The 20390-nt window shown below is 42.3% G+C and overlaps 1 protein-coding gene across 4 annotated transcripts in view; it reads right to left on the bottom strand.

Annotated features, from left to right (window-relative positions):
• Positions 1 to 128: 128 nt before the first annotated feature.
• The window catches only part of Mfhas1 (multifunctional ROCO family signaling regulator 1), an 87804-nt gene continuing 67542 nt past the window's right edge, over positions 129 to 20390 (bottom strand). Inside the window, exons 2-4 of one of the 4 annotated variants that reach the window (XR_011370758.1) lie at positions 12981 to 13107; positions 5865 to 5974; positions 129 to 1793 (exon numbers count right to left, since the gene is read on the bottom strand). Coding sequence is in view for 3 of the 4 variants with exons in the window: in XM_070016267.1 (XP_069872368.1) it covers positions 1760 to 1793; positions 12981 to 13107 (161 nt within the window). In the remaining variant the exon portion in view is untranslated. Of the gene's footprint in view, positions 1794 to 5863; positions 5975 to 12976; positions 13108 to 20390 lie in introns of those variants that run through there. The other 3 variants (XM_070016267.1, XM_070016268.1, XM_070016269.1) reach the window with 3 other exon arrangements.

Genomic DNA, 20390 nt, shown 5'->3' with positions numbered 1-20390 from the left:
ATATGTTTGGAAGTCTTTTGCAAAGACCGGACAAAGTTGATTGATTTAACAGCTGAAGAACTGTCTGGTGCCAATTAAAAAATTCTAACTGCCAATGGTCCATAAAGCAGTTAAATGTTACCATTCAGTACACACACACACACACACACACACACACACACACACACACACACACACACACACACACACACACACGAGAACTGTGACAAAAAGGTTAACTAAATTCATCTTGTGACTATGTTCTAAAGGAAAATGAAATTTTACACATGAAGTGTCATAGTCAATTTTTTTAAAATCTACAAATAGGCTACTTGACTTTATGATCAGGTTCTAAAGTCAAGGAAATTAACTGTCTGTCCCTACACAAATTGATTTGCAAATTCTTAAATGTAGTTGTGTGTTCACTCTTAAGTTTTAAATATGTGGAGACTTTGTGCTCTATGGCATTCCAACAGTCAATACTTTGTAAAGGAAGTGAACGAGTAATACCAGCTGACTCACTTTCTTGTCTGACACTAGTGAAAAACAGTTTTACACATTTTCTATCCACACATGGAGGAGGCAGATGTAAACAGAGTCCTTTACATTCCTTAAAGAATGTGTTCCTACTGCAGCAGCATATGCTGTTTGGCCCCAATTAGGAGACAGAGTAATTTGTTGGGTTTGCTAAAGTTTTACCTCCTGTAGATTCCAAAACAAGGCTTTTACTACTTCTTGGCAGTAGATGTCCAACAAGAGGCTCTGTATGAATAAATAATTGGGACTGTGTTCTCCATTGAGGAGGATGTTCTCAGGGATATTGAGGGACTGGCAAAGCATACTGCTAATTATTGAACCCTGTTCTAGAAAAAAAAAAAGGTACTTAATAGCAGAACTCTTCACATGATTAGAATTGACTCCTGATCATCTTGAGCTATTGAAAGACTCAAGTTTTCCATGGATCATTTGTCTCCTTGGGCCCCCTGCAAGAGGCTGCCCCAGTGCTAATGTGGGAAGTGAGGAGACATAATCGCCCCACCATGCAAGGTAACTGCCAGGCATTTATGAAATGCTTGTTGCAAGATCTTGCTAATTACTGGCAATTTCTTTGAATCAATGCAAAACCCAAGAGCTAATCTATATCTTTTTTTTTAACCTCTCCATTTTAGTCTGAGAAGGTGGAGTAGAGAATAAAGAACAAAAAAAAAATGTCCTATACTAAAATAAGAAATCAGCCTCATCTTGGCACAGTTCTCATGCAAAATATTGCACCCAGTGTCAACTAATGCTAGAAGCTTCGAACTGTATAAATTTAAATGTATTTGCATATTATAAAAATAAAGATAAACATATACATATCTTACACTAGTGACGGAACAGCAATGAACATCAGTCGATCGATCCATCTTTTCACATTGAACAGAACTGAAACCCGAGTGCTCAAAATACTGCCACCTGTACTGTCACTATGGCTTAAATGTGCACAGAAAACAAAATCCCTGAGAAGCCATTAGACATTTTTTTTTCTTTTCTTCAAGTAGCATTCTACTTGGAGGATCACAGTTCTGAGGTTCAGGTTGTGAAACATATGCTCCATGTTCTTGCCCGTCCTTCCCCGCCCCTCCGCACCTCTCCAATGATCCTCTGAAAGCCCCGGGAACACAGCTTCACTCCTGGTCACAGAAAGTGCCTGGGAGAGGGGAGGGCTCGCAGGTACAGAAGATGATCCATGTGAGTTCCACTCTCTATTTTCTCCATGGAAATTCCACAGCCACGAAAGTCACTGGTTTCTGTGCTTTTCACCAACATTCTTCCTGGATCGGGGGATAAGACAGCCCAGAAATGACCACCAGTAAAGGAGAATGGAAGTCTCAAGTTTAAGAAAAGAAAGTCATTCCATAAATGGCATTTCTGCACAGATTTTCATTTCTACTTCTAGAAAAAAACATGTAGATATCAGGCCAAAAATGCACCCTCCCCCTACCCCCCCAAAAGCCTTTCTAGTAGTAAACTAGTCAAACATTACTGTTTGTGAGACTAAGCTCAGATCAGCCCTAAAGTGGAAATGAAGCTAATTGGCTTTAACTAGTTATTCTATTGTAATTTTATAGCTTAACAAGATTTCTAATTAACAACCCCAAACTCTAAACACAGATGTGCTTCCTCCCAATCAACCCAGGTGGACACACACTGAATAATCCACAGACATCAGGACAAAAGTCTTCCTAGCCAGGCTGTCAACCCAGGTCTTGAGTTTGGCGTTACACAGAGAAGCCATTAGCTGCATTCTCACTAATCAAAGTGACAGACAACTGAAATACAGTAGAGGAAAAACATGTCAAATGCATCCATCATTTACTTGGGTTTTTCTATAGTGACCTGAGTGTGGTTTCCTAAGAGCATTGTAACAAACATTTAATAAAACCTACAAAACAATGTAAGGAAAGGAAAGGGGGTTATGTCCTGCTGCCCCCAGTTTTATGTCGTTCAATGCTGCTTGATTTCAAGGACACTGATTGATACACTGATAATTCAGCATCCACCTAAGATGGCCCTCTAGCCCATCCAAGAATTAGCTGGGGGCTCCTTCAAGTTAGGTAATAACAACACCACCAAAAAACTCTTTTCTATGTATTATATGACAGGAATAGCACATTTCATGTAGCCAGTATTTTATTAATTTTTCAACCCCTACCAGAGCTTCCAGATCCCAGAGGAAGGGTATCTCCTTCCTTACAGGCAAGGCCTGGCTGTCAACTAGACAAGACTGTACTGAAACATGCTTGGTGGGTGAGAGAAAAGTTGGCTTTTATATAAACTGTTTTTTTTATGTCCCAAGAGCAGGATTTGAACTTGGTCCCTGCTACTTTCACTCATTGGCTAGCATTCCACCAACTGAGCCACACCTCCAACCGCATGAACTTTAAAAAATCCTATGAATATAATGAATCCTGGGAAGAAAAGGTTTGACACTGTGTTAAATTCTAGTAGCAACTGTCAAGAGGATGTCAGGGTACAAATGCACATCTCAACCAGGTGCTTCACTGGGAGCTGTGGGTGTGGCAATAAATAGTCTCCTCGTTGGAGTCTCCTCACTGAATCTGATGAGCCTTCAGAAGCGAAGACAGTTGTGTCAGGCTGGCTGCTCCCCTGAGTAACAAAAGTCTGAGAAACCCAGAACAGCTAGCCCAGTAGACCCACAGGAAAAAAAATTCCACCACTCATTCTTTCCAGAATGTTTCACATCCATACTGTGTCTCATGTTTGCATTCTTTAAAAATCCAAGAAGAATCAAGAGCCAGAAAGTCTCCAGCCTTTTCTATTGCAATAAACTCATCCTTATCCTTCAAGAAGCACCTCTGATACTACTTCCTACAACTATTCCTGATTTTTCTGGGAGATTCATTTCTGCTCACAAGAGTGTTCATACATCTATGAACAGAGGTGGCAGGTATAGTTTATTAATATATTTATTTTAATTGCAATCTGATACAAGTTTGACTGTTCCTTTGATTCCTGTTGTTTTAGATTCTTGAAGAAGTGTCTGACTGGTCATTTCTGAATTCTCAAGGCCTAGTCAATGGCTATCAGAAGGCCACTACTCAACAGAGGCCTACTGATAGATGGTGCACATGCTGTCTTGACAAAGTAGCTATGTGATCATTCCTGTAATGAAGTATTAGTAAAGTATTAAAGAGATAGCTGGGTGAAGGTGGCTCAATGCTTATAATCCTAACTTCTCAGGAGGCTGAGATCTCAGGATTGCTGTTCAAAATTAGGCTGGACAGGAAAGTCCCTGAGATCCTTATCTTCAATTAATCACCCCCCCTCCAAAGAAAAAAGTCAGAAGTAGAGCTGTGGCTCAAGTGGTAGAGTGCTAGCATTGAGCTAAAAGCTCAAGTACCACACTTGGGCGCTCATGCTCATGCACACAAGCCCCCTACACCCCCCCAAGCACACAAAGTATTAAAGAAACATATAGGAAAATATAGCTGATTAGAGAGTCCAAAGGGTTAGGGATGCTTTTGTAAAGAAGGATGGGCTTTCACCGACAAGACGAACAACAGCCAGGGAACACTGTGGTTAACCCCTCCTACAAAAAGGGGAGCATCTCGTAGGTCAGCAGAGTGGCTTGGGTCTGATGGTGATGGGTCCTATGAATTAGGCTCAGGATTTTGAACTTGAGTGTGTAATCACCACTCCAGACTTTTATATTGGAGAGAAGTGACAGGAACTAACAATTCAAGATAATATTGATTGAAAGGATGAGAAAAATAGGTAGTAGGAGGCCAACTGAGACTCACAGGAATCTTGGCAGACATGGTTGGCCTAGAGAAAAGCAAGGGATCGAGGAGAAAGTTTCATGAACAAATTCAGTCATGACTAGGCACTCTGATAAGCTGGGACTACAGGTCTTGGTGACAGACTACTTATGAGAAAGGGAGGAGAGAAAAGCATTGCAGTTGATGGACTGCTGGCTTGGACAGTTAGGTGCAAAGCTATTCTATTACATGAGAAAGAAAAGGGATGAAGAACTTCGTAGGAAGCAAATGGTAAATCAGTTCTACACCCCAAAGCTTACAGGGAGCTCCCAAATAGGACATTGGTGAGAGGTGTGGAGCTAGGAGAAGGCTCAGCCTAGGGTAGCTGAGCTCAGACCCCAAATTTTCCCAAGGTATACAATTTGTCCCTTCTGGGACACCAGAAAGACAAACAATTCAAAGTATTTAGACATGCAGGCTGAAATAGAGGCTATCACATTTAGAGAGGGAGCCCATGACACCAGGCAGTCTTCACAGGGAAACACAGAGTTGGTCATAAGAGATTTTCCTCTGATTTCCATGGGAGAAACAGGCAGGGCAGGATCAGCAGGCTTAGGACTGGTAGTAGATAATTTCAGTGACCACTGGGGTGCAAAGGTTGTCACTTAGTGGTGTTATACCTGGCCCTGGGAGAATTAGGGCAGGTGGACAGTGACCTAGAGCATGACAGCCAATACGACAGGTAGTTAGGGTCTGGGCTGTTGACTGGTTGGTGTTGACTGTGGAGAAGGTGCTGGCAGGTGAGTGGTTTGCTCTCTCTAGGAACAAGCTCACCCTGTGAGAATCAGATCCTCCAGATCACTGAGACCCCTTGCTCATGCACTGTGTATGTATGGATATATCACAATGCAACACAAATATTACATATTACAAATGCATGCAAACTCAAAAGCAGTAAAATAAAAGCTCCATGCTAATAGAGAGAGTAAACTCTTATTCAAAATACCCATCTATGGAATTAACACCTCTCCTCCTTTGTACTAGTAGGGTAGTTGAAGCTTTTCCTGATGTTATATTCTGTATACTATTAACAGCAAATTAGCTGGGTGCTGGTAACATACACTTGCTATCCTATTTATTCAGGAGGTTGAGGTCTGAGAATTGCAGTTCAGAGCCAGTCTGGGAAGGAAAGTCTATGCGATTCTTATCTCCAATTAAGCAGCAAAAAGCCAGAAGTTAAACTGTGGCTCAAGTTGTAAGGTGCCAACCTTGAGAGAAAAGACCATACAAGAGTTGAAGGCCCTGAGTTCAAGCTTCAGTACCAATACACACACATACCACACACGCATGCACAAATACAAGCAAATTTTAAAATGACCTTCATCTCCCCAACAAGGATAAAAGGTTAAGGACCTTTTAATATAGTACATTGAACAAAAGAATCACATAGTTTGCATATGTGAATGGATTCTAGACAAAGAAAAGACCAGTTACCCTATGAAGCCCTGTTCCCAGAAATCTCTTCACTCCCAACTCCCCCTCCCCTTTTCCCCTAAATTCTCCAGGCCCCCAGAGCCTTTACTATTAAAAAAAAAAACTACCTGTTCTCCCCCAGAGACTTACCCTTAAAACTGGTGCTCCTAAAGTCACAGAGTGGGTACAGTAAAAATGTTGGCATTAGGGAAAGATGCACTATCATTTCCACTTAATTTTCCAAGAAAGTATGAAGATACCTAAGCAGAGAGGGGAGAATTCCAGTATCAATGTGGCTGATGGGAGGCTAGGAGGTTAAAGAGACAGTTTCTCCCAGCCTGTATAAGCAGCCAGACACAGCATGAGCCTGACACTCCTATCACAGGACAAAACAAATCAATGCCAATCAATGGGCTTTACTATTAGGCAAACTCCAAACCTAACTTTATCCTCTCAAATACTAGCCCCTCCTCACCACGCTTTAAAATACTGTAGTCAGTACGAAAGTACTCCATTATGATAAAAACCAAATTCATCTTCCTTCTATTTCTTTCTGAAATCACTCTTCAAGTCCATATTGTCTAACCTGAGCATATATACACTGACTTTGCCAGATTATTTGGTATGATAAAGGCTACTGTCTGAATCCTGCCTTTTATATAAAAGTTGTTTCTGTTGGTCTTAAATATCTTTCTGTCATAATGAAATCATGACCAAAGTTCTTGTGAAAAGTCATCAATGAATTTTTGAGAATACTTACAGATAAGCAAGTAACTGGAATTTAATGGGGTTCCTGCTCAAATGAGAACTCTACTACATAGAAGCAATAAACCAAGTTGTTGTTTTAAGTTTTGAAATATAATATCTCAGCTTGCCCTCCATTATTCTAATTAAAACCTTTGGAAAAGGAGAAAGCTTAGCTCAACAATTTTCAGGCCAGTCCAGTTTTGTTAATTCTGTAACACATGACCTGTTCAAATCAGAATTATCTCCCTTCTTTATTCCTCATAAATCCCCCCTCCCCTCTCACTGCTCAGATGAGAGAGTAGTACACAGACATTCCACCACAAGAGAAAGGTCAACTTCAGGAATTAAGAACAATACATATTCCTTCCTGCTCTTCCATGTGACTGGGCAGGGTGTTGGTATAATCTTAGTTTCTTAGAAGGCTGAGATCTGAGGATCACAATTTGAAGCCAGCCCAAGCAGGAAAGTCTATGAGGCTTGTATCTCCAATTAACTTACAAAAAGCTAGAAGTGGAGCTGTGGCTCAAATGGTAGAATGCCATCCTTGTGCTAAAAAGCTAAGGGACAGTGCCTAGGTCCTGACTTCAAGTCCCAGTTTGGTACAAGGAAAGAAGGAAGGATGGAGGGAGGGAGGGAAAGAAGGAAGGAAAAAAAGGAAAATACATGGCAGAGCATAGATTGCAATCCAGTACCCCACCAGGTTAAAAGATTTCATCTGCTAATCTGTCTTTTATATGAAAATCAGAAGTTATATTGGGTTTTCAGCCAGCATATCACAGAATATATACTTCAGAATTTCTTTAGAGAGAGAAACATGCTGCACTGAACCTAAACATGATCACAAAGACCTGAGTTCAATATACAACACACACACACACACACACACACACACACACACACACACACACACACACACACACACACGATATCTCCAACTGGCAAAGCTAGTGTTTGTGCAAAGAAGCTCCCACAGCCTGAGGGCTGGAATTAGGCAGCATCTCTACTCAAAGAGCCGTTGGACAGTCAGAAATTGACAGCTAAGAATTTTACAGATTTTTCTTCTTCTTCTTTTTCTACTGAGTTCAGCCCTTTCCCTGTCTCACTCCCTACATCCCTGTCCTCTGAATCCTCAGATTCAACCAATCGCAGATTGGGAAATTTTGATCTGTACTGACCCTGTGCCAAGCTCATTCCCTAAAGAACATGGTATGCTTCATGTAACAATCTATTACATATCACACAGCATTATATTGGGTACTATTCCCTTAAAATGTTTGCACAGTTATATGCAAATGCCACAATATTTTCTATAAACATCTTGAGCATCAGCTGATTCTGGGATGTCTGGAAAGGAGGGGGATGCTGGAGCCAGTCTCCAGGTAGAACTAGTACCCAAGGACAACTGTGTAGTTTTGTCCCTTCCAAAGCTTCATGTCCAAGGTTGTAGCATGCTTTGGATGTCTAGGGTGCAGTTGTACTGTGTAAGTTCTTAGGAGGCTCCTTATCTCCCTCCAATCAGCTTCCCCTAGCTTCTATCTCTCCATTGTCCGTTAAGTTGGGGGCTGGCAGTGTGTATGGGGGTGCATATCAATTCACTGTCTTTATACTACATTGTATCAGGGATAACATGTGTTTACAACAACTTCTTTCTAACTCAGGAATCTGCTTAATACCAGGACCATGAGTGACATTAAAAATCTTCATTGAATGCATGCAAGTAGGATCAAAGTTGGAAGCTATCCTGGCAGGATAGCTTTTATCTCTAATTAACCAGCAAAATGCCCAGTCTAGAGGCTGGTTCAAGTGGCAGAGCACCAATAGTAAGCAAGCAAGCCAACTGAGAGCAAGAGTACCTGAATTCAAACAAACCCTGGTGCCAGCACACACACACACACACACACACACACACACACACACACACACACACACACACACACACACACACCCCACACACACACACACACAGAGTGAAAACCTCTACTGTTCCCCAGGAAGGAATAAGGAATAAAGTACCCACAAATCTTAAAAACAAAAAGTAGAAACGTTTGGCTTCATAAGGAAGGACCAAAATATAGATAAGTCATTGGTGGATTTGTTCATTTTGATATTGGGTTTTAAGCTTGGGGCTTCACACTTGCTATAAAAGAGCCTTTTTGCTTTAGGTTGTTTTTCAAGTAGGGCCTTTCCCCCTCCTTCTACCTGTGCTTACCACAGAGCTGGGATTACAGGCATGCACCACCATGCCTGGCTTGTGGGGTTGTACTTCATAAACTACATAGTAGCATAATTTATACTATGCCAAGGGCAGGCAATTAAATACCAAGTCTGATTTGACATACACAGGAGGAAACTCAAAGAAGGGCGTGGAGTCTCTTGAAAACTACAGGAATTCTAGATCAAAGGGCTAAGGGTGTCTGGGGTTACTCAGGGGGATATTCTTATAGTCCAGAGTAACAACAATGACTTCCTGTCAGGCTCACGCTTTCCTGGCTTGAACACTGAGTGCTACGTTCAAAGCAGGAGAAGGGACCGAGAGCTAACAGCAAGGCAGCATGTGCCAGGCTTTGCACTGTGCTGTCAACTGGACACTGACCACAGAAAGGTCCAATAGCAGAGGTAAGGCCTGCTCACTAGGAACCAACTCCTCCAAGGACAGAAACTGAGGGATCACAAAGTCTAGTAGACACACATTAGAATCAACTGGGTGGCTTTTTGTTCGGTTTGGTGTGGTATCAGGGCTTGGACTTTGGGCCTTGTGCTTGCTAAGCAAGTGCTCTACCACTTGAGCCATTCCTTTAGCACTGACAGAGTTTGGCATCTTTTTTTTTTTTTTTTTGCCAGAGCTGGCCTGGAACCATGACCATCTGTGTAGCAGATTACAGATGTGTACCACCATTCCCAGATTGTTGGTAGGATCTTGCCATTTTTTTCCTTTCCTTTTTTTCTTCTTTTTCTTTCTTTCTTTTCTTTTTTTTTTTTTTTTTGTCGGCCATGGGGCTTGAACTCTGGGCTTGGGCGCTGTCCCTCAGCTCTTCAGCTCAAGGTGAGCACTCTACTGCTTGAACCGCAGCGCCACTTCGAGTTTTCTAGTGGTTTTATTGGAGATAAGAGTCTCACAGACTTTCCTGCCTGGTCTGGCTTTGAACCATGTTCCTCAGATCTCAGCCTCCTGAGTAGCTAGGATTACAGGTGTGAGCTACTGGCGCCTGGCTCTTTTTCTTTTCTGTTTGGCTTGGGCTGGCCCTGAACACCAACTTTCTTATCTCCACCTCTTACATAAGTGTGTGTGTGTGTGTGTGTGTGTGTGTGTGTGTGTGTGTGTGTGTGTGTGTGTGTGTGTGTGTGTGTGTGTGTGTGTGTGTGTTCCCCTGGTGTTGGAGTTTGAAGTCAGGGTTCTATCACTTGAGCTATGCCTCCAGTTCAGGTTTTTGCTGGTTATATGGAGAAGAAGTCTCTAGGACTTTTGTGCTGGAGCTGGCTTTCAACCATAATTCTTCTGATCTCAGCCTTTTGAGTATCTAGAATGACAGGCATGAGCCACGAGTACCTGGCTGACTTCCATGCTTTTGAAAGGTTCATAGCTGGTCACTTCCCCTGGAAACTCATATGCATGAAATCCCCATATCCATGCCTGGTAATTAAAACCTGATTTTGTCCATGTACCTACACTTGGTGGATGGCAGGGAGGTAGAAGATCACTTCACAGTGAGCTGCGTAAGTTAACTTCTTTGGCTGCATAACAAGGTAGCAACCTTAGTCTCCCAACACTTGGTGCCTTCTAGGACCCCATGTCTAGGCTCAGTCCCAAGTCATGGGACTTAATGACCTCATTTGATAACTACACTCATCAGCCTTCCAAACCTCCCCTTGCTATGTTTGTCAGTCATGGTGCTTTACACCGTCCATTGGGCCTGATAGAGCCTCTGAGGGTTCATTTTTAGTTTATGCTCAGGGTTCAAGTAAATGATTAAGGAAAATAGGGAGTAAACTAGGCCACACAATGCTAAGCTTTGAATGGAAGCATATTTTCATATAACTGGTCACAAGAGATAATTTTCTCCTTGCTCCTATCTATTGGAGATGTGAAATTTTCCTATTCAAGAATATTCCTTTATTCTACGACAAAGCTGTCATCCATTTTTATGAGACATTTTGAGGCTCTAAAAAAAATGATTTCAGTTTTTAGGTGAAAAGTAGTTCAGGCCCCAAAGGTGTTCCCTTCCTCTCTCTCTCAAGTAGAAGGCTAAGCCTGGGGCCTCTGATTACCTAGAATGTCAAAGCTGTTGGTTCATTTATGTTCAATAAACTTTAAAGGAGAGGCTGATAATTTTCTTTGCAGGTGGTGTAAATGGGGCCTTTTTGTTCAGAACAGCAAGAAGCCCATGGGGAAACACTGGTAATGTAGGCCTGGAAACCTGTGGCTTCTAGAAATGGATCGTATAGCTCTCACCTCTATCTTGCCTATTAAAGGGCATGTATCTACAGTGAAACAATAGATGAATGGGCATTATTGCCAATCATATTAAGTAACTCTTTCCTTCTGATCCACACCTTGCTGGCTTTGTAACATCCCCTTATCTGCAACCAGAGGGGAGGCCAAATTCAAAGAAAACCCAGACAGTCAAATTTCTGGGTTTTTAGATACTGAGGATGGGCATCTGCTGACAAAGATTTTCCTATGTAATCTCGCTCTAATATTTACGAGGCACTTCAAGATCTCAGTGTCTTCAAGCCAAACCCATGATGAATTATCTCAGGCACGTGCTAGATGAAAGAGCATTATAAATTCAGCATTAATAAGCATTCCCCGGGGGTGTTCCTGGATAGTTTCCAGCCAAGATGGATGGCGGACATTCCATCTAATGAGCTGCTCAGTTTAGAGCAGAGGAGGCATCACACTCCGCCTGAGCTCAGTGCGGCTAGAGACCGACCCCATGCAGAAAGCATAGGCAGGGGGTAGATAGATCTGCCACCTCAGGGACAAGAAGGAGCTGCTCTGACCACAGGGAGCTCTGGAATGTGACTGAACAATCAGTTTTCCAAGGTAAGATAAGAAGCCACAATTCCCAAATGAAAACTTGCTGGTCCTCTATAAACAGCTTATAGATAGAAAAAAAAAATCTAAATGGTTAACTAAGAAGAAAAGCTAAAAGCTTGCTGCATGAGTATGCCTGCTGGGCTGAATAAGCCATATTGCTGATATCAAAATAGCAGGACTGGATCCAAAAATATTTGTGGTTGGCTACTTCCTAAGATACAAGATACACAGGAATTTCAGTATGGGCTGAAAATGGCCTCTTGGAAAGCTAGGTGCTGGTGGGCCACATCTGTAATCTGAGGTACTCAGCAGGCTGTGATCTGACAGTCACAGTTCAAAGCCAGCCCAAGTAGAAAAGTCTATATGACTCTTATCTCCAATTAGCCACAAAAATGATGGAAGTGGAAGTGTGGCCCGAGTGGTAGACCACCAGCCTTAAGCACAAAAGCCAAGTCAAGATGCAAGGCCCCAGCCAGGCACCCATGGTTCACACCTGTAATCCTAGCTACTCAAGAGGCAGAGATCTGAGGATCACAGTTCAAAGCTTCTTATCTCCCAATAAACCACTAGAAATCCAGAAGTGGTGCTGTGGCTCACGGAGTACAGCGCTTGCCTTGAGCTGAAGAACACAGGGACAGCACCCAAGCCCCGAGTTCAAGCCCAACAACTGACAAAAAAAAAAAAAAAAGATGCAAGGCCCCGAGTTCAATCCCCAGTACTGGCACATATACACAAAAAAGTTGCCTCTTGAGTTCCTGATATTACAAAAATACACTAATAAAAAATGAAAACAGGGTGTATTGTAGAATATACCTAGAATACTCTAGAATGTGAGCACTCTAGTTTTATCTAGAATGCTTACATTCTATGCAAGCTAGTGGACAAATATGTGTTCTCTATAGGTTTTCTCTCCATCTGAGGAGACGGTGGTAGCAAGCTGCATAGTACTTGATTTCTGGGACTGGCTAGAGCATCGGAGGCCCACAGCAAAAACCAATGTGCTATGGATTTTCTGCAGCGCTTTAATATTTAATGGACTTCACTGCTTTATGAAATGAGGCCCATGTCATTCAGCAATGTGATGGGGTTCTAGAAGACCCCAGCAGCCTTCAACAAAACTGAAATGAACTGGAGGGAAAATGTTCTGTCATCAATGCACATACCTGTAAATATATCAAAAAGCAACCAACTCTGCATTTTAAACAAGGATGTGATTTGTGAATGATTTCCTAAAGCTGTTAGAAAAAATGTTCTAAAAGTAAAAAAAAAAAAAAAAAATCACAAAAAAAGGAGAAAAACAGTAGCTCCTATGTTGCTGCATAAGCCATGTGGTGTTGAAGAAGTCACTCAGTAGAACTTTGCTTGTCCTGAGGGACCCTTCTTGGTTTATGTGTGTTGCAGTTGAACTTGACTTTTTGCTATCATATCCACAGAGCCAGGATCAGGGTAAGAAGCAGGGGCTGAGACTTTTGTGAACTCACTTGGAACAGGGGCTGATCACAGTCGGCGTAGGTGGGTAAACCAGGGCCACATTCACTCTCTCGCTGCCATTCTTGGGGCAGATGATCTCTGCCACTCCTTCTGGCCTGGGCTGACTCAGCAGCTCCCCTGCAGGAAGAGAGAGGAAATACATTAGGAGATGTAACCTGACCCGAGACCACTTAAAATAGAAATCCAGTACTTGGAATTGGGAAGGGAGGGAAAAGCTAGGATGTAATGGGCTCCAGCCTACAATCTCATCACCGTGGATGGGGAGGAGCCTGATATCATGGTGAGAAGGCCTGATCTTGGAACAAAACATTTTGACAATTCTACTCACTTTCCTTGGTACTAAGATCTTTATATGCCAGCCTTCCTAGAGTCCAGCCAGTGAGGCAGGACTCCCAAACCAGGAGATGTTCATAATATTTTAGCAGGGCTGGGAAGGTGGCTCAGTGGTAGAGTGCTTGCCTTGCATGCATGAGGCCCTGGGGGTTCCATTCCTTAGCACTACATAAGCAGAAAAAGCTGGAAGTGGTGCTGTAGCTCAAGTGGTAGAGCACTAGCCTTGAGCTGAAGAGCTGAGGGACAGTGCCCAGGCCCAGAGTTCAGACTCCATGACCAACAATAAATAAATAAATAATCATAATATTTTAGCAAATGGGGTTTGGGCAACTTCTCCATAAAGCCCTGTACAAATGATCTGGACAAGCAGCAGATTAAGTTAACACTGCAAACAGAATCAGAAGAGCTCAGCCTCCTCTTAACAAGACAATTCCTGGACCAGGGCTGTGTGCTGACCTAAAGACACTAACAGGACACTACCTTATGACTAATAATATAATGGATTACCACAATACCTAAAGGAAATCAGATGTCTGCCTGCCTAGAATGGAATCTCTCCAAGGATCATTAATTCCCTAAGAGCAGTAATGATTCCAGCCTTTCCATTCCCCACTAGGGGTCTACTTCTCAGGGAGCCTGCCCTCCTTGTGTTCCTGAGCCAGCACGGAGCTCTTCTTCACTCAGATGCACTCAGTCAATGAGGTCTGGCTGACAATGGCACATGCTTCTGCCTAGCTTGCTTCAGTTAACCTTAGAACATAGGGCTGGGATGTAGTTCAGTGGCAAAGTGCTTGTCTAGCAAGTGCAATGTCCTGGGTTTGATCCCCAGTTTTTTAAAATTGAGATTAGGTGATTACATAAATTTCACATATTTCACAGTATTATGGAATAGTGATACTTAAAGTCACAAACATATTTTAAACTTCACTAGGCAAATTGTCATTATCATGGTCTATAAAGTTTGTGAATTCTATGACTTTGACAATACAATTATTTCTTCCACATCAGGTAATATAGTTCAGTGGCAACGTGCTTGTCAAGCAAATACAATGTTCTGGGTTTCATCCCAGAACAAAACAAAACTTAAAACATCAATAAACCAAACCAAGGATATATAAATTCAAACTGCAATTCTAGGACAACCATCCCTTCTACTCACAAGGAGACTGCAAAGTCCATACTGGGGGGATTGAGCTCAGGGCTAGGATGAAGGAATTATCCCACCACACCCCAATCCCAGATTTCCAAATCAGATCAGCTTCTAGCAAGCTCACAGTGATGGAACACCATGGGCCAGGCTGGAAATCAGGGCTTTTCAGGTTCATCTGAATTCAGTTCTATAATGTCCCTATATACAGTCATTGTCATTTCACAAATGAAGAAGCTGAGAGACTCATGTGCTCAGTGTCAGGCGATGATGAGTGACAGTTGCAGGACAAGAAGCTAGTAGCCCATCTCTAGACTGCTACCCTTCAAACCAACCTCCTGTAGCTGGAGCTGTTTCTCTATACCAGAATGAGTCCTACCTAGACAAATACTCTACAACCACTTTTTTAAGAAAAGGAACTTAAGCGCTGGAATGTGTATACTTTTAAGAACATTAATTCACACACAGTGAGACCAAAGGAGGATACTCTTAGGAGAAGAAAGGCATAGATGCCTATGTGCAGCTGATCATACAAAAAAGTATTTATCAAAATGAACTCCAGAAAATGGAAACAAGAGCTTTTTTTTTCCTTTTTAGCTGTTTTTGTTTTCTTTCCTTTTTGTTCTGTTTATTCATTTATATGTCTTTGTGAGTATAAGGGAAGTACAGAAATGGAGGGACAAATGCAGCAATGGCATTTACTGGACACTATGTTGAAAATGAACCACACAACTTGTCGGTAAGGACTGGAGGGAAAAACTGGGAGAGAGTGAAAGAAGAAGTGACATTGTCCAAAAACAAATATATGCTATACTTGACTTATTTAACCGTAATCCCTCTTTACATCACCCGTATAGTAACACTTTTTTTAAAGAACAGCATTAATTTCCCAGTTGGAACATTTTGATATGGCTTTGAATGATACAGACAAATTCAAGTTTGATCTCCTTAGCCAAACTCCTGCAAAAAAAAAGTGACTTTAGTACCATTAGCTGGTCTTGTGGACACATAGGTATCTGAACTATACTCCAACACCAACTGAGAAAAGATCCCAAATTATAAAAGTGAACACTAAAACATAAATGTCAAATGCTGCATAGGTAATAGATAAAGCCAAAGAATGGCAAGTTAGGCTAAAACAAGGAAGTCAACCAGTCCCAAAACCACTTGGTCATATAGAAGGTAAGAGTTTTAACTTGAGCCATGCTTCCAGCCCAGCTTTCTGCTGGTTATGTTGAAGATGGAGCCTAGTAAGCTTTTTCTGCTCACGCTGGCTTTAAACTGCAGTACTCTAGACGTCAGCATCCTGAGTGTCTAGGATTATAGGTATAGGCCACTGATATCTAGTTAACAGCTGTGTATCTTTACACCAAGCTCTCCACGTTTATCACAGTACCAACATGGCAATGAGAGAGGCTGAGAGACCCTAGTCCTGGCCTGCCCATGCTCAGCTCCTTGTGTGATGCTTTCATTTCCTACATTAGGTCCTAAGAAGATCTCCAAGGCCTGAACACAGTCCAGGTATCTCTGGTTTGGCCTGCACACTCCCTGTGGATTGCAACTCCAGACAAACCTTGGTTCTATCAGCTTCTGGCTGCCTGAGCCCTGTCTCTGGCACTTGTCCCTGGCACCAGTCAGGGACACCTGGCTTCTGCGCTGAGGATGCTGTAGCTCTTACTGTCAGAGAACTGGAAAACTAAAGCCTTGGTTCCTCACTTCTATTAAATCAATAGCTTTACAGGCCCCCTGGACAGGGACAGGGAAGTGGTTTTGTCTGGGCCCTACCCCTAGAAGTGTCCAGTCATGGCACTGTCCACCAAGAGTTCAGGTGTTGGGAGTCTGTGTCCCTCCTTGTGTTGGTGCTGGGAGTACAAGGCGGGGAGAGAAAAATGGAAAATCCTTAGGTCAAGTGCAGAATGCCTCGGCAGAGGCTATGGGATTCTGCTCTCTCTGGCTTCCAGTTTCTCAATCCATTCTCTCTTTCCACATACGCTCCTGTCATTGCCATCAAGACTTTAGCAAAAGGGAGGAACCCATGCATCCTGGTCTTTGGACTTTCAGCTCCCAAAACTGTGACTTACATAAACCTCCCTTCTTTATAAAGCTACTCTGACTTGAGTATTTTGTTACAGAAAAGTGAATACACGTAGCAACAATACAACATAGAAGACACTGGGAACTTTGATAAATAAGGCAAATTCACTTGATGTTAATGAATACTAAACAATAAACAGAATAGTTTGCAATCGCATGCACAACCATGTCCTCCAACAACCTACTGTATGATAACAATATTTTGAGGATTTAACAAACATCCACAGTAACATAAGAAAAGCAGCTTTTAAGCCTGGCCATGGTGGCTCACACCTGTAATCCTAGCTATTCAGGGAGAGCTGAAGATTGTGGTTTGAAGACAGTCCAGACAGAAAAGCCCATGAAACTCTTATCACCAATGAACTACCAAAAAAGCCAGAAGTAGAGGTGTGGTTCAAGTGGGAGAGCACTAGTCTTAAGTGAAAAAGCACAGGGACAATGCAGGTCCTGTGTTCAAGCCCCAGGACTAGGGGAAAAAGCAGCTTTCATTTTAAACCTGTCTTAACATGAATGTGAGGAGTGGCTTATAAAACGTGTATGTTATCCAGTAACCTAATTCAGTTAGTCATCCTGAAATTCAACACTGACTTGATCTTCCAAAAAGAAGAAGAAAAGTAATGTTCTTTTGTTAAGTAATGATATAGCCAAACTGAGAGTTCAGTATGACTGGGGAAGATGCAGAGATCCAGATGGAAGGGCTGGCCTCTGAGCAGAGGATCTCAGTGTGTAAAGGGAAGACATGACCAAAGCACTCAGTCATGCCTGACAGGCATCTCCATTCCTAAGAACTTGCTAAAAGGAAGTAGGCTTTTCTTTTTTTCTTTTTTGGGTCTGGTCGTGGGGCCTGAACTCTGGGCCTGGGCGCTGTCCCTCAGCTCTTCAGCTCAAGGCTAGCACTCTACCACTTGAGCCACAGCGCCACTTCCGGCTTTTTTCTTTTTGCTTATGTGGTGCTGAGGAATTGAACCCAGGGCCTCAGGCATGCAAGGCAAGCGCTCTACTACTGAGCCACCTTCCCAGCCCCAGAAGTAGGCTTTTCTTAAGGACAAAAATTACCCAGTGTCAGGTGCCAGTGGCTCACTCCTATAATCCTAGCTACTCAAGAGGCTGAGATCTGAGGATTGTGGCTCAAAGCAAGCCCAGGCAGGAAAGTCCATGAAACTCTTATCTCCAATAAACCACTAGAAAACCAGAAGTGGCACTATGGCTAAAATGGTAGAGCACTTGCCTGGAGCTGAAGAGCGCAAGGACAGCGCCCAAGCCCAGAGTTCAAGCCCCATGACCAAAAAAAAAAAAAAAAAAACCCACAAAAAAAAAAAAAAAACAGTGATTGCTCAGCCCATATTTATAATATGGGAAAACTTGGTAACTCCCTAAAATACCCCATGACAGGGAATTGACTAAGAACTACAACATATTACCTAGATGGAATACTCTATAGTTTTCATCATGATACTGACATTCTCGTGTACATTTAAAAGCACATGTTAATTTGAGTTTACGGTGCCATGGGTTATTCAAGATTAAATGATGCTGAGGTTATTCACTTGCTTATTTTTCTGTCTGAGTTGGAAGGAAGGCAGGAAGGGCAGGAAGACAAGGAAGGAAAGAGAGATGGAGGGAGGGAGGGAGGAAGGGAGGGAGGGAGGGAGGGAGGAAGCCAGCCAGACATTAGTGACTCCTCTGTCTGTAATTTTAGCTACATGGGTGGGCGAGTTTACTCATCTTGATTTGAAGCCAGCCTGGGCAGAGAAGTCCCTGAGATTCCCTCTGTAGCTGACAAAAAGCCAGACTGGAGGCATGGCTCAAGTAGTAAAGCACCAGCTGTGAGCAAGAAAGCTGAGCACAAGGCCCTTGAGTTCAAGCCTAGCTACTGCCAATCTGTCTATCTATCGCCCAAAGCTTCACACACAGAGGATGACAAGGTATGATCTCTTCTCTTTGTTGGAGATTTTCTTCACCAGTGCACATTCCAATGCAATCAGCTTTTTCAAAGGTGCAGAGATACATCTTTGTTATTAATTTTTGAACAAATATGGCCTGATTTGGGCCACTGTGCCATCTTCTCTGTCCTTTAAAGCTATGAGCATCTGCTCTGCTACTTGGGCTCAGGATTTCTGCCTGTGAATGGGAATAGCTCTAACATTTATGAGGATCTTCTTAGTAAGAAATAAAGACAATGAGCTTTTCTTTTTTTTCCTTGTCATTAGAAATCTCCAATATTTGGAACATTGTGCAAAATACTAAACATTTATCAATAATGATAACCCAAACTACAATAATAAAAGTAAAAATTAACCAGGCACTGGTGGCTTCCACCTGTAATCTTAGCTACTCAGAAGGCTAAGATCTGAGGATCTGGTTTGAAACTAGACTAGACAGGTAAACCCATGAGATTCTTTTCTCCAATTAGCCACCAAGAAAGCAGGAAATGCAGCTGTGGCTCACATTATAGAGCAAAGTGCAGTTGTGGCTCAAGTTGTAACCTTGATCAAAAAAGTAAAAAGACAGTACCCAGATCCTGAGTTCAAGCCCTAGCACCAGCACACACACACACACACACACACACACACACACTCAAAATACACTTCAATATAAATATAAAAACCATTTCTTGATCTAGGATAAAGATGTAATATTACCTTAAAGCAATAAAAGTTTTCTAGAAAGTGACGTATATATAAATTAAAACTAATTTATAGAACCTTGAGGAGACTGTAGCATTTAAACCATAGCAAGATGAGACTACACTCAATCTCTGAATGAAAGAATTTTTCTACAAAGTAAGGTGACATAGAGACACTTACTACGTATTCACAAGGAATTAACTACCAAGATCACCTATCTCAGTATCCAAGGAAGAACACCTTGGTGGTGAGGGGAGCCTTTCAAGGCTGAGATGTAGACCTTGTTGAATAACACTTCCATCCAGGGCAGTGGAGAAGGTTGCCGAGTTGTCCTAGGCCAAGGTAATCCATAGTCAGCTGACCAAAGCTGCAGACAGGGGACTGTCCCCTGGTGCCAACAAAACCTCTAAGAAGCTGTCTTTGAGGGCAGGAAGCACATTGAGAGGGGAGTATACTATTGAGCTTATTGGGACTCCGGATGGGACATTGGCTACAGTAACTGGGATGTAGCTCACCGCACCATGCTGCTGAATTCAGTAAGAAACAGCTAGAGAAATATCTTCAAGATCTTCTGTGAGACCTGAAACTTTGAAATTACCACAAAAGAGAGCAGGAGAAACACTAGGCATAGGCAGAAACTTTTGAAAAGAGGCCCAGGGGCACAGTAGATAGGAGAAAGATTTGACAAATGGGTTTAAATCAAACTAAAAAGTTTCTGCACAGCTAAAGATATAGTTACTAAACTAGAAAGACAGCCAACAGACTGGAAGATCTTTTTTTAATTGTGAAAATACTGTACAGAGGGGTTACAATTACATGGGCAAGATAATGAATACATTTCTTATCAAGCTGGAAGAAGATCTTTACCAGCAAAACATCAGACAAAGGCCTAATACTCAAAATATACAAGGAGCTTAAGAAACCAACCCCTCCCAAAGCTAATAAACCAATAGTAGATGGCAAGAGAGCAATGGAGAGACTTCTCAGAAGAGGTAAGAAACACATGAAGAAATGCTCATCATCCCTGGCCATTAAGGAAATTACAAATCAAAACAACTCTGAGACTCCATCTCACCATGGTTAGATTGGCCAACATTGTGAATTTGAACAACAAATGTTGGTGGGGACATGGGGATAAAGGAACCCTATTGCATGTAGGTGGGAATGTAAATAGTAGAACCACTCGGGTCAGCGTTTTG

The sequence above is a fragment of the Dipodomys merriami genome, unplaced genomic scaffold, assembly GCF_024711535.1.
Source record: "Dipodomys merriami isolate MVZ:Mamm:240054 unplaced genomic scaffold, mDipMer1.0.p SCAF_12, whole genome shotgun sequence".
NCBI lineage: Eukaryota > Metazoa > Chordata > Mammalia > Rodentia > Heteromyidae > Dipodomys > Dipodomys merriami.
This window is presented reverse-complemented; position numbering and strand designations above follow the sequence as displayed.